This window comes from Mytilus edulis, chromosome 14, assembly GCF_963676685.1.
Source record: "Mytilus edulis chromosome 14, xbMytEdul2.2, whole genome shotgun sequence".
In the NCBI taxonomy this organism is placed as follows: domain Eukaryota; kingdom Metazoa; phylum Mollusca; class Bivalvia; order Mytilida; family Mytilidae; genus Mytilus; species Mytilus edulis.
In genome coordinates, this window is record NC_092357.1 from 50,993,542 (window position 1) to 51,006,725 (window position 13,184).

The following is a 13,184-nucleotide window of genomic DNA, read 5'->3' on the forward strand; positions in this document are numbered from 1 at the left end:
TTTAGAATTAAGATAACATAAGATGTAGAAATGTCTGAAGTTGTATTGTTTATTTGGCCATAATTTTTGTGAGGAACCTTTTCATTTTCTGAAAGGTTAAATGCATATGCAAATTTTTTAGGATTTTAATTTTGTTAGAATACACATAGCAAACTTTCCCAGAAATATTTGTCTTTATGTTAATTAAAATTAGTCTGAATAAAGCTTTAAACATTTCTACATCTTTTGGTATATATTTCATAAGAATCAGTCATGTAGTGAATTGGAAATATTTTTTTCGAGTGAGAACTCACTTTTGTCCACTGACTGTATTGTATTATAGGCCTTTTTCAATTGAGTGAAAATAAATCAGAATCATGAGAACTTAAGGTGGTACCTAATACTACAGGGAGATAACTCTGTAAAGTCAGCTTAACGTTTCAATTACATTGTGTTGTAAAAGGAATATTAAGCTTCTCAATAATCAAAATTGGTGTTTGTCAAACTGCTATATAACCAGTGTAATTTTTCTGACAAAATGGTTGGTTCAAATTTTTTTAAATTTCTATATTTTTGTTAAAGGGTCAAAGTAAATAATTTGACAAAATTTAATGAAAATTAAACGAGCTAAATTAATTTTAGTGAAAGTGTTGGGTACCACCTTAAGTTCATATGAAACTAGTTTATTGTAGCTACATGTATAATGTTATCCATATCATTGAACCATGGGGGAATACTGTTTTACCCTGTTTATATTTCTGTTGTCCCATAAAATTCTCAGGCACTGCAAATCAGAGCTTCTGGAAATTTGATATATGTCATCATGTTAACATGCCATAACGTGTTATGCAGTGTTATTCATTTATTTTCATGTTCTGGTTTTTCAGAATACAAGTAACTGCTATATATATGACATTTTCCTTGCATTCTTCTGGTGAACTGTGATTAGTTTCCTTAAATGTAATCAGACATCCTACAGAGGCATGCAATTCAGTATGATGCATTTTTAGTTCTATAAATTATCAATCTCCTGTTTACTGTGTCACGGTACTTTTCTATCCAAAATTCATGTATTTGGTTTTGATGTTATATTTGTTATTCTCATCGGATTTTGTCTAATGCTTAGTCCGTTTCTTATCTGATTACTGATATATTCAAACATATAATGGCCATGTATGGATGTTTTCGTCACATTTTTCTAGAAGCTACAATTTAGAGCATCCTGAAATTTGTTTTTATGCTTCATGTGATCATTATTTACTGTGTGATATACTAAACTACTGATAATAATTATAATGTTTGTAATTTCGTAATAATAAGAAACAATTTTTTTTTTTCACAGAAAATCCTTTTCTTCAAAGTCCAATAGAAATAGACAAAATACAACAAGATCTACTTCAAGCTTTGAGAATCGAATTGAAACACAATCATCCAAAACAACGCCACTTATTTCCCAATCTTGTTATGCTGGTCACAGATCTTCGCCAAGCTGTTGAGGCATTTGGACAAAACATCAGAATTGGTATCATCGACAAATCAAAGGATCTGTCTGACACTGCACCATTAATCAAAGAAATGTTTAATATATAGAAGGATCATATAGTAAGCATTCAATCTTTTTATTTTGACTGTAACACTATATATGGTCAAAGTGACAATGGAAATATTTAAGTTAAAATTTTATTGGTTTGAAGCCCAACAAATTATATTACCTTTTACACTTACATAGCGTAAACTTTTTGTTGTGCTATTGGGAGATAGAAGGGGTCATTATCTAGCACAATGATGTTTTAACCGGTGAATTGTTGTACATATATGTTGTTTTTATAGCTCATCTGTTGGAAACTCATGTAATTGATCATCAATGACATTTTAACTTTTTGTTTCAATTTATTTTATTTTTCATGATGTAATTTTATCTATCATACTTTTCTTTTTGAGTCACACATATACCTTTTACAAGATGTTACACAGATATTCACAAATATATATATTAAGCAGAAAACAAATTATTTTTCTAAAACTTATCTCTTGATTTGATCTCATATTAAGCAGATGGCACCATGCATGTTTTTGTACTAGATTATCGATTGACAATACTACCTCAGTATCTCTAATGCAATTTATTTTTTGTGCAAAATTGGTCTTTAGTTCTCAATATTTATTCTGTATAGGACCAAAATTGGTCTTTAGTTCTAGAAATTTATTTTGCATTGGACTAAAGTTGGTCATTTAGTTCTAGATACTGTGGACTCATTTATTTTGTGGTTATCAATTTTTGTCAATTGAGGAACACTTGCATTTCCAAGGATATTTGTTATCATGGTTTTGCCAAACTCTGAATACCAAGCTTATAGAAAATTTGTTATTGTTGAACATTTGAATTTTGTTATTGACCTGTACCAACAAAACCCGCATTAATTGGTTTACGACAATAATAGTGACTGAGTCCACAGTATTTATTCTGTATCAGTACAAAATTGGCCTTTAGTTCTAGATGGTTTTTTTCTGTATTAGATAAAAATTGGCCTTTAGTTTTAGATATTTATTCTGTATTAGTACAAATTTGTCTTTGGTTCTAGATATTTTTTTTAAAGAAATCACTGTTATATTAGAGCTAATTTGTCTGACTGTATTGAGATAACAATGAAATATCATTTGTTTGTTTGTTAAGATGAAACTTACACAGACCTTGTTACAGTTGTAAATACAACTTTAATAATTATAAACATTATAATGAACAGTAAAAAAAAGTTCTTGCCCAAGATTATTGTTATTTTTTTTTTCCTTATAGACATGAGTCCTCAGTAATATTTGCGTGTGTTTGAAATTTTGTCTTTCATTTCTATTTAATTCATTTTTGTGACATAAAAAAAAACAACCTTTCATTTCAGTTTAAAAAGTTTGGAAAGTTATTTTGTTTAATTTTATGGAATGTTTCTTATTAATTTTGTTTATTTATGTTTGTAAAAGTTGCATAATTTGTATATCATTCCAAATCAAGTAGTCCTCAAAATAATTATGAATATATTTATGTATGTATTTGTACAAATTATTTATTGAGTGTATTGGTTCTGACAATGAAGATTATCCAAGCTCAAAAGAAAACCGGTGTAAAGACAAAACAGGTTATTTACTTGTAGTATAATGCTGATTTTGAAAGAGATATTAGAATGATATTTTAACAGACCCTTTTTTATTGATGTTTTTCAGACAAGTTGTAAACAGGATATTGTAGGCCACAAATACATAATGTATGTTTTTTCAGAGAATTTAAGTTTCAACGATTTTCTTTGAATAATTTTTCTGAAATCAACCAAATGTAAGATACATTGTACTTATCATTAACATATTACTCATACCTGTCAACTGACCCTTAATTTGTGGGTCACTCCCATGAATTTCCTATCATATCAAGGATTTTTAAACACCCATCATGGATTTTGGTATTTAGTAGTGAAATATAAATTCAGTTTTATCAACATTGTTACCTTGAAAAAGAAACTATTTTATTACATTTGTTGCAATGAATTACATTGATTTCCCAATTAAATAAAAACCGATAATTTCACATGTGAAATAAACGTGATTAATTCACTCTCTGAGGTCATACAACAATAGACGTTGTCAAGAAATCGATAATGGTGGATCAAAACAAATTGTGAATGGGTAGAAAAAAGATATAGTTCCTTACATATTTCACATTAATTTCTTTAAAAAAAGCCATTTGCCAATGTCATAAAAAGAATAATTAATTAAAGAATTCAAATATCGAAAAATATTCAACTCGTGACCAAACAACACTGATAATTAACTGCACATTTGTGGATTAATGTGTTGTTCGGTCACTCGTTGAATATTTTTCTCTATTTGAATTCTTCGATTAGTTATTCTATATTTAAACCGCTTAATTTTGTTAATATCAAAGCTTTGAGCCAGATATTGCACTGGAAGTAAACACACTTACTTCTTCTATCTTCCTTCTGTTTAATGGAGAACATTTAGCAATAACTGATTTCTAATTATAGCTGAGGCTTATAAACTGTATTTTTGAAAAGCAGTGTGAATAAAACTATTAAAACCATTCTTAAGAAAGATAAATACTAAACTTTAATTATGACCTGCATTTTCCTTTTTCAGAGGTTGACAGGTATGATTAATCATAACAAAATGTATTTTAATGTCACAATACTCATAGATTTGCACCACCTCTCCTTGCCTTGAATTCTCAGGTCAAACTCTGAAAATACCATACTTTAATGTAATGTAGCCATATTTTGTGCCATATGTGTTCTAATATTTTAATAGCAGAACACCATACATTATTTGAATGTAGCCATATTATGTGCCATATATCTTATAATATACAGGGAATCATTATATAAGTACTGCTTTTCATGTTGCTGGTTATTAATTTTTGCAGTTTACAAATATATAGGTAGGCATTTTCACTAATTGTTGTTGAATTTCTAATCACAGACGGGCACAGGACGTTTGCGCTTTTTAACCTGTAAAATGATAGGACATTTGCGCTTTAAATTTTGAATCACCTGTTTTAAATTGACCGGAGTTTTGCGCTTTTTACCTCTAGTCGTCCACCTGTAATTTTAATGAGAAGTAATATCACATAGATGAATTTAACTTATATTTGTCATTATCACGACAAATGCCGAAATGGTGCAGAATCCTTCCATGCACACTTTAATGAACAGTTCTATTCACTCATTCTGTTATTTTTTTTTACTTTTTGAAGAGTATCAATTAACAACAGTCTGTGAATTACAATAAGATTCATTATATTGATGAACAGACACCCCAAAATTGAGAAACATGATTATTTATTTGAAATATGGGCGAAATATCAGACAGAACAGATAGCATGAGCTATTTTTTTCAGTCCTTGGGCTTCAGATATCAAGCGAAAACTGACCTGTGATGACTGTTTGTGTTTTCATGTCTTTAGAATGTTTTCATTTACTAGTTTTAGCTGTATATAAACTTTTTAACATATATCAATGTGCTAAGAAATGTGCTATGCAATGATTTTTAAACTTTTAACTCTGCCAGGTAAAGCCAGGTCCCAAGCCCGAATAAAAGAGGAGGATTATAGTCATAAAAACAAAATATTACAAAAGCGCAAATGTCCTATGTAAAAAGCTCAAATGTCCATTTTTAAAAAGCGCATATGTCCTATGATTTGAAGCGCAAGTGTCCAATAATAAAAGCGCAAATATCCTATGAAAAAGGGAAAACGTCCGGCGGCGTCACAGACATACATGTGACCTCAGCTGGCCCTTAGGACTTGTATGTGCTGTAATTATCTCTTGATAGACCTTGGCAGATATAAGGTTTTTGTTTTTTCAAAATATTCTTAATATAGAATAAATATAGAGTGTCTAATAATTAGACTTGCAGAGCAAACCATAAGTTTAGTTATTCATTGTGTACTGTTAGATGCTGGGATGTTCTCCATTATCCAGTATGAACTTAACTAAAAAGTGTATAACTGCTGGTTTCCTGTCATTGATGAGCTAAGGAGTTGAGTACCATAATTTTGGTACAAACCAGTAGAAATTTGACACGGGTTTCAACAGTCAAATTTTAATTGATATCATTCTATGGAAAACTTCCTAATACTCTCAGGTATGAACTGGTTTGTAAGGTACCAAGGGAGGTACAAGTAAGGTAGATACCAGTTTTCATAAATTTGTGAAAGGTTTTGTGAAATATCTTTTATTCCTGGACATACTCATCTAAGAGGAGCAGGAGTATTTTGACAGGTCATGAATAAAAGTGATTTCACAACAATGATTTATGTCTGCTCAATTTTAGTTAGAAGAAAAAATTGTTTTTTTTATACAATGGGCATATTAAAGTGGGGTGCAATTGATTGTAGATTTCTTTATTTTTATATTTTTGGAAATAATTTGTGCCATATTAGAAAAGTCATATTTTTATTTGTTATTGTAAATATGAAATCAGGGTTGATTCCCATTAAAATGAGTTTTTGTAATTAGTTACTTTTAAAGTTATGATAGAATAGACTTTTTCAAGCTAACCAGAAACTTATTGATCATTTATCAATTTTTACTGGTCACCAGATTCAATTTGTAACCTAGTAATTTCATGAACAAAAAATCTTGCATCTGTATATTTAACCTACTTTGTTTATGATCCAGGGGTATTAGGCTACTCTCCTAGAAGTATGCTTTTATCGATTGTTATATGTTCTATGTTCATAGTGAACAAGACTGTTTTATTCAATGAAATTATGTGATAACTTGGCTTGATATTTAGTAATTATGTGAATCCTTGGCTTGATATTTAGTAATTATGTGAATCCTTGGCTTGATATTTAGTAATTATGTGATTACAAATAACTAAATTTAGTGATAATTTGATTGCATATATTCATGTGATAACAGTAGTTATCGCTATTTTGTGCATTTTTCCTTTGATCTTTTTCTGTGATAATTCTTCATATCACGCTACTCGCTTGAGATGAAAAATTATCGCTAGAAACTAAGGAGGCAAGTGGCGTTGCTAATGAAATTGACAACATTCTCATAGGTTAAATAGCGATAAACAGATTATAATCATCTCAACTCGATTCCTTTTCCTGCTTTCGCCATACTGGCTCAAGCTAGAAAATCAATCTTGTTGAGATGATCAACGATAATCTATAATTATATTTTGGATTATAAGATAGCTTTTACAAATATTGAGGTATAGAAAGAAAACCATAGTTATTAGAATGTATTTGAAGCATATTTTACCACACAGTGAGACTGTTAAATGGTTCATTTGTTAGACATAAAGGATACATATGATTAAGTTATAAAGTCTTAAAAGATAATCTTTATGTGACACATATGAGGATGATTAAACTTTAAATGTCAGATTCAGAACTGCAAGTATAGGAAACTCAAGAAATAATCAACAGCATAATTACTTTAATGGATAGTTATCTCATTGGCAGTCAAACCAGGTCATTTTATTTTCTTACCAATTACACTGAATTAAAAAAAAAACAAATAGTGGGTCCCAAATCTGTTTTCATTGAATCGTCATCAATTGAATTTAACAACAGGCCAGACATTTATTTTGTCCATACACATCTAGCTATTCGTTGTTTCAAAACTGTCTAAAAAATTACCACACCTGCAGAAAGGTATTTGATAAAAATTTTGAAGGTTAGTTATTTTTATTTGAGGCATTAGATGATTATAGTCAGTTACAGTACTCAATATTTCCTCATGTATGTAATTTAATAATTAAAATTGAAATCTCCTTTTAAAAAAGTTCCTTGATACATGTATAACATGTGTTTCCTTTCCTTAACAGGTTTATATAGCATTTGTCCATCATCAGATACATAGTAACATGTTCTGTTAACATATTTTGATTAAAGCTGTTAAGTCTTTATTTATAGCAAGTTATGGAAATTATACATGTATAATGATGAATATTAAAGAAAAACTTTGTCCTGGATGTTATCTAAAGCAAAAAACAATCATGCAATCAACATGTGTGCATACATTAAAAAAAAACTTAAGAAAATGTAGGAAATATATGTGCCAATTGAATGAAAAAACATTTGGTGACAATTTAGTCACAAAGATTTTGACTTGCAGCTAACCATTTTTATGAGTTGTTATTTTGAGTTATTTGAAGTGTGCACTCTTTATCAACACATGCTTTGAATTTCCAACATTTTCCCTAATGATTTGGATTAATACCATTTAGTTTGTCAAACAAGCTGTCAGAAGTAATAAAGTAAACATGAAGTGGAATCAAATCATGAAATCAGAATTTGTCATCCATTAATAAAAATATGTTCTGTGAAGGTAGATCCCATCTTTTTCAACATTAAAATACATTATACTCATTAAAATTATTAGGGACTATCTCAGTTCCAGCTGTTCAATTTTGGTTTCAACACCTGGCTTTTTTTAACAGCTCTTGACAAAATAAAATAAGAATCAACTGCACATTTCGCTCGCCCATACATATATTACAAAAAATATATAAAGTATGCTGTTATATTGCTTATTATTATTATTAATTTTTTTTTTGCTGACTTATGATCGAATTTTTGGTGACATTTTCTTGTTTACCGGTGACATGATCATATAATGACTTTACAATATGTAACAGATTTCAGTGATGCACATCCCTTGATATTATATTATATAATACTGGCATTCATCTTCCTACGTCATAGATGATCATATCTTATTTTATTACTGTATTTTATGCATCAATAATATATTGCTTATTCTAGTGTAAAGTGGGTTACTAATTACTATGTATTTATGCTAAAAAAGGTTGAAATACAAAGTGATTGCCAAATAATTTCAACTTAAAATAAAAAAAACTAAATATTACCATTTTTGTTATCTTGTGCAATCAGAGGGAAGATATTTTTGGGTGATAAATAAATAGTTGTTTAATGCTGTAAATTTCATCCGACTGATCTCTACTTCAAAATTTCCCCGTACAGATTATTACTGGGTTTGTAATTACCTTTTACTGAAATGAAGAGCTGGAAATCTGTTGGAAATTGAAACCCATTTTTTTTTTATTTCTATGAAAGCTCTCCATCTTTTTCTTTGCACAAAAACATTTGCTTGTTGAGTATGTCATGCTTGCTTTTTAAAGTAGAACATGTATTTTGACTGAAAAAGGTTGTGAGACTTATTGATTACAATGTAATATGTGTAGTGGTATTTTCATGAGAGTTGTGTTCTCAAATCAAAATATACAACTACTGCTTTATACCTCCATTAATTATATTGTCAAAATTATTACTGGTACTCATATGTAACTTCTCATATGTTATTACTCATATGTAATTACTCATATGTAACTTCTCATATGTTAGATGTTTTTCATGATTTTGTTTAATTTGTGACTCTTGAGATGTTGTTGATTGATATATTATAGATATTTTTCATATGTATATATATATAGTAACAACTGTAGGGAATTTATCTATAGTGATTTAGATTTATCCACAGTGGATTCATGATTATCTGTAGTGATTTAGATTTATCCACAGTGGATTCATGATTATCTGTAGGGTAAATGGGAACCAGCAATTCTGATGTTTAAAGGAAGATGAATTTCCTGTATGACAAATTAAAATTAATATTGTTATCATGAAATTATATGAACCCTTAGTATTTGTAATATAATTTTCTTTAATTCCCAGAGATGAATCTTGGACAAATTTATCTGTAGGGTAAATGGGAACCAGCAATTCTGATGTTTAAAGGAAGATGAATTTCCTGTATGACAAATTAAAATTAATATTGTTATCATGAAATTATATGAACCCTTAGTATTTGTAATATAATTTTCTTTAATTCCCAGAGATGAATCTTGGACAAATTTAAATACTGTGGATTCATTAATATTTGTTGGATACTAATTTTCATGGGTAACAGACAAACCACAATTTTTACAATTTTCTAAAGGAATGTATGAAAACTTTGCCAAGAAATTTAATATCCTTGAATTTGCAAGATTTCCCCTATCTTCCAAAATTAGTACCCACGAAAATAAATGAACCCACAATATAACATGTATTTCCCTATCAGTTAAGATACACATGTTTGTGATGTTATGTTATCCCAATCATTCAGGGGTTCCTTATTTCCTGGATGATTTAGATAAGTTAGTAATTAACTTGTTGATTCTGGTACAACTTTTCTTATATTATTTCATGATTATTCAGGTAAAATATCTCTTTGCAATGCAATTTTCATGCTGATTGTAAAACATATCTTTGCAATGGTAATTCTCTGTTGAATGTTAAAGATCTCTTTGCAATGGTATTTCTCTGTTAATTGTAAAATATCTCTTTGCAATGGTATTTCTCTGTTGATTGTAAAATATATCTTTGTAATGATATTTCTCTGTTGATTGTAAAATATATCTTTGTAATGATACTTCTCTGTTGATTGTAAAATATATCTTTGTAATGATATTTCTCTGTTGATTGTAAAATATATCTTTGTAATGATATTTCTCTGTTGATTGTAAAATATATCTTTGTAATGATATTTCCCTGTTGATAACCCGGTGATTATATTTTATTTTGTTGTTCTATACAGTAATTATATGTGCCATGTTGATTTTCTAGTTGATTCAGAAACAACTACTATTTCCCGGTGATTCTAAACTTGCTCATTTTATATTTACATGTATATATATATATATTTTACATATGTTGGTATGTGTAATCATTGACCCATGTTAAATGTTAAAATGTCATAGGAAATAAATTTACTAAAAAGAAAATTGTATTTTATTATTGCCAAATTGCTTACTTCATTATGATAGTGAAAACTCCATGCAAATAAAAATATCTGTCAGGCCCAGTTTGACCAAAACAAAACCATCCTAAAATCAGTCCTGCAAGTCCGTCAGCAAAGAAATTTCTCTCCGTTTAATTTTGGTTCCAATAATCTATGTCAAAGAGACCTCTAGGACTTCACATAGGAAATCAATTTTTCAACATGACCTCTTGCAACACCACAACAAATCCCTCCCTAAAAATAATAAAACTAATTACCTAATGTTTAGCCTTTCATTTCTTTAACCAGAGTGCACACACTGAAATGTCTCATCTGTATTACTGACCATTGCTTTAAAATTGTGGACAAAATTGCTCTTTCAAAATTTCCATTTGGGAGACGCCATGGGGGAAATCCCCCACAAATAGTGACAGTTGGCAGGTATGAATGAGGTCAAGGTCAGATCAATCTTGTCAGGCAGACATGTACACCTTACCATTGTTCCATACGTCAAATAAAGCTGACCTCTTGCATATGGTAATAGAAAAACAGATAAAAACCATAAGAATGAGGTCAAGGTCAGATGATACTTGCTAGACAATTACTCCATACATCAAATTAAGCTTCAAATCAAAACAGAAAAACTTAAAACAATTGAAAAATGAGAATGGGGTCAAGGTCAGATGATACATGCAAGAGAGACATGAACAGCTTACAATTATTTCATACACGAAACAAAGCTGACCTAGATCTATTTGAACAAGAGACCTTAACAGAAAATACTTAACATTCACCAATGAACCATGAAAATGATGTCAAGGATAGATGATACCTGCCAGACAGACATGTACATCTAACAATCATTCCATACACCAAATATAGTTCACCTATTAAGTACTGCTTATAGTATCTGAGATATAGATATAATCATGTAACCTTAACCTTGATCACTGATCCACGAAATTACCAGTAGTTCAATCTCAGATGAATCATCTCTGAAGGACATGTAGACGTTGTCTGTCCCTCCTCCGCTAGTGGGTTGTCTGTCCCTCCTCCACTTGTGTGTTGTATGGCTCTCCTCTATTAGTGTGGCTCTTGCCCCTCCTCCGCTTGTGGTCTGTCAGTTCATTCTACTATAGTTAGTTGCCTGCCCCTTCTCCAGTAGTGGGTTGTCGTCCCCTCCTCCCCTAAGTAGTATGTCTGCGCATCACCCACTAGTAGGTTGTCTGCCCCTGCTTCCCCACTTGTAGGTTGTTTGACCCCTTCCACCTCCAATAGTAGGTTGTCTACCCAACGTCCTTCAGTATTAGGCCCTCTTCAACTAGTAGGTTGTCTACGTTTCTTTCACTATAGTGGGTTGTCTGCCCTCCTCGAATAGTGGGTTGTCTGTCCTCCACTATTTATGGGTTGACTGTCCTCCGCCATTTGTTGGTTGCTTAACCCACCTATACTAGTGGATTTTGACCCTCCTTATTATTGGGTTATCTGCCCTCCTCCACTTATTTGTTTTCTACCCCTTCCCTATTATTGGGTTTTGCACCTCTACCAGCAGGATGTGTGTCCCTGCTCCTCTAGTAGGTTGTCCACCTCATTTCCTCTTTTTGACTCATAATTCTTCTTGCTGTGAAGAATGGGATAATTTCGAAAAATGCATTGCCATTTGAGTATTAGAGTATAGATATGCTGGTCTTTAAGTCACATGAGTATAAGAGTATAGATATGCTGGTCTTTAAGTCACATGCCTATGCATCCAAATTCAGTACATCCTGAGACTTTATTGGTCTACATGCAAGCAAGTTATCAAGTTCATTGTTCCTTTGTTACATTGAAATCGAGTTATGTTAAGCTTTTATTTTGTTTTACGGTTCATTTAAAACATTTTTGCTAAAGAGTTGGCATACTAATAAATAAGCTTTATTTAGAGTCGGCATGGTATATAAAACATAGACAAACATAAGCTCTAATGAGCTTTTAACCGACATATGAGACATTATTTAACAGTACAACATTTATAACAATACAATACATAATATAGTACACATGCAATAAATATCACAGCACAAAATGAAGCACTAAAAGCAGAATATAAGCATAAGCTAGGTATTAAGGCTAAAAGCATATAAGTGTAAACTAGGCATAAAAGCTGGTAAAAATGCTTAGCATAAAAAATTGAAAAAATGGGATATGATCTAGATGGTAAATAAATTTTCATAATATATAAACTAAAAGTCTGCACAAACTGTGCACTTACAGTCATTTCCATTCCATGACTTTAAAATATTTTTGAACTGACTAAAATTAGCAATTTTTCTAAAATCATCAGGTAGATCATTCCATAAAACAGCAGCTGTGTATTTAAAAGAGTTCTTACCATAGGTTGTTGTTCGGACCCTAGGTATATCTACAATATTAGAATATCTAAAATTATATTTACAGTCTTTCAAAACAACTAAATCATGTAAGCATGGTGGTGACAATTTATATAAAATTTTAAAACACTCAATAGCCATGTTACGCATACGTCTTATTTTCAGTGATGGAACCTTTGCTCGTAAAAGTAGTTCATCATATGAACTAACATAGTCTTCATATATAAATCGTAAAGCCCTTTCCTGAATTTTTTCCAATTTGGTGGTGTTATTTTTGTTGCAAAAATGCCATGCCAAAGGACAAAAATTAAAATTAGATAAAATAAATGTGTGGAAAATTGTCAGTTTATTCAATTTAGTAAGGTAGCAGCCAATGCGCTTTAAAACATTCAGTTGTTGGGATGCTTTACGACAAATATTTTTAATGTGGTGATTGAAATTAAGTTGATAGTCAATATCAATACCTACAAGTTTGACAATCTCATCACAGGATATTTTTGCTGACTGTATATTAAAAACAGGCTTTTTTGCAAAT

General features: G+C 30.4%; 1 protein-coding gene across 3 annotated transcripts in view; it reads left to right on the forward strand.

Annotated features, from left to right (window-relative positions):
* The window catches only part of LOC139502819 (peroxisome proliferator-activated receptor delta-like), a 39,006-nt gene that overhangs the window by 13,290 nt on the left and 12,532 nt on the right, over positions 1–13,184 (forward strand). Inside the window, exon 9 of one of the 3 annotated variants that reach the window (XM_071292430.1) lies at positions 1,322–1,718. In XM_071292430.1, coding sequence (XP_071148531.1) covers positions 1,322–1,569 — 248 coding nt within the window. In that variant the 3' untranslated portion in view covers positions 1,570–1,718. Of the gene's footprint in view, positions 1–1,321; positions 3,484–13,184 lie in introns of those variants that run through there. The other 2 variants (XM_071292432.1, XM_071292431.1) reach the window with 2 other exon arrangements.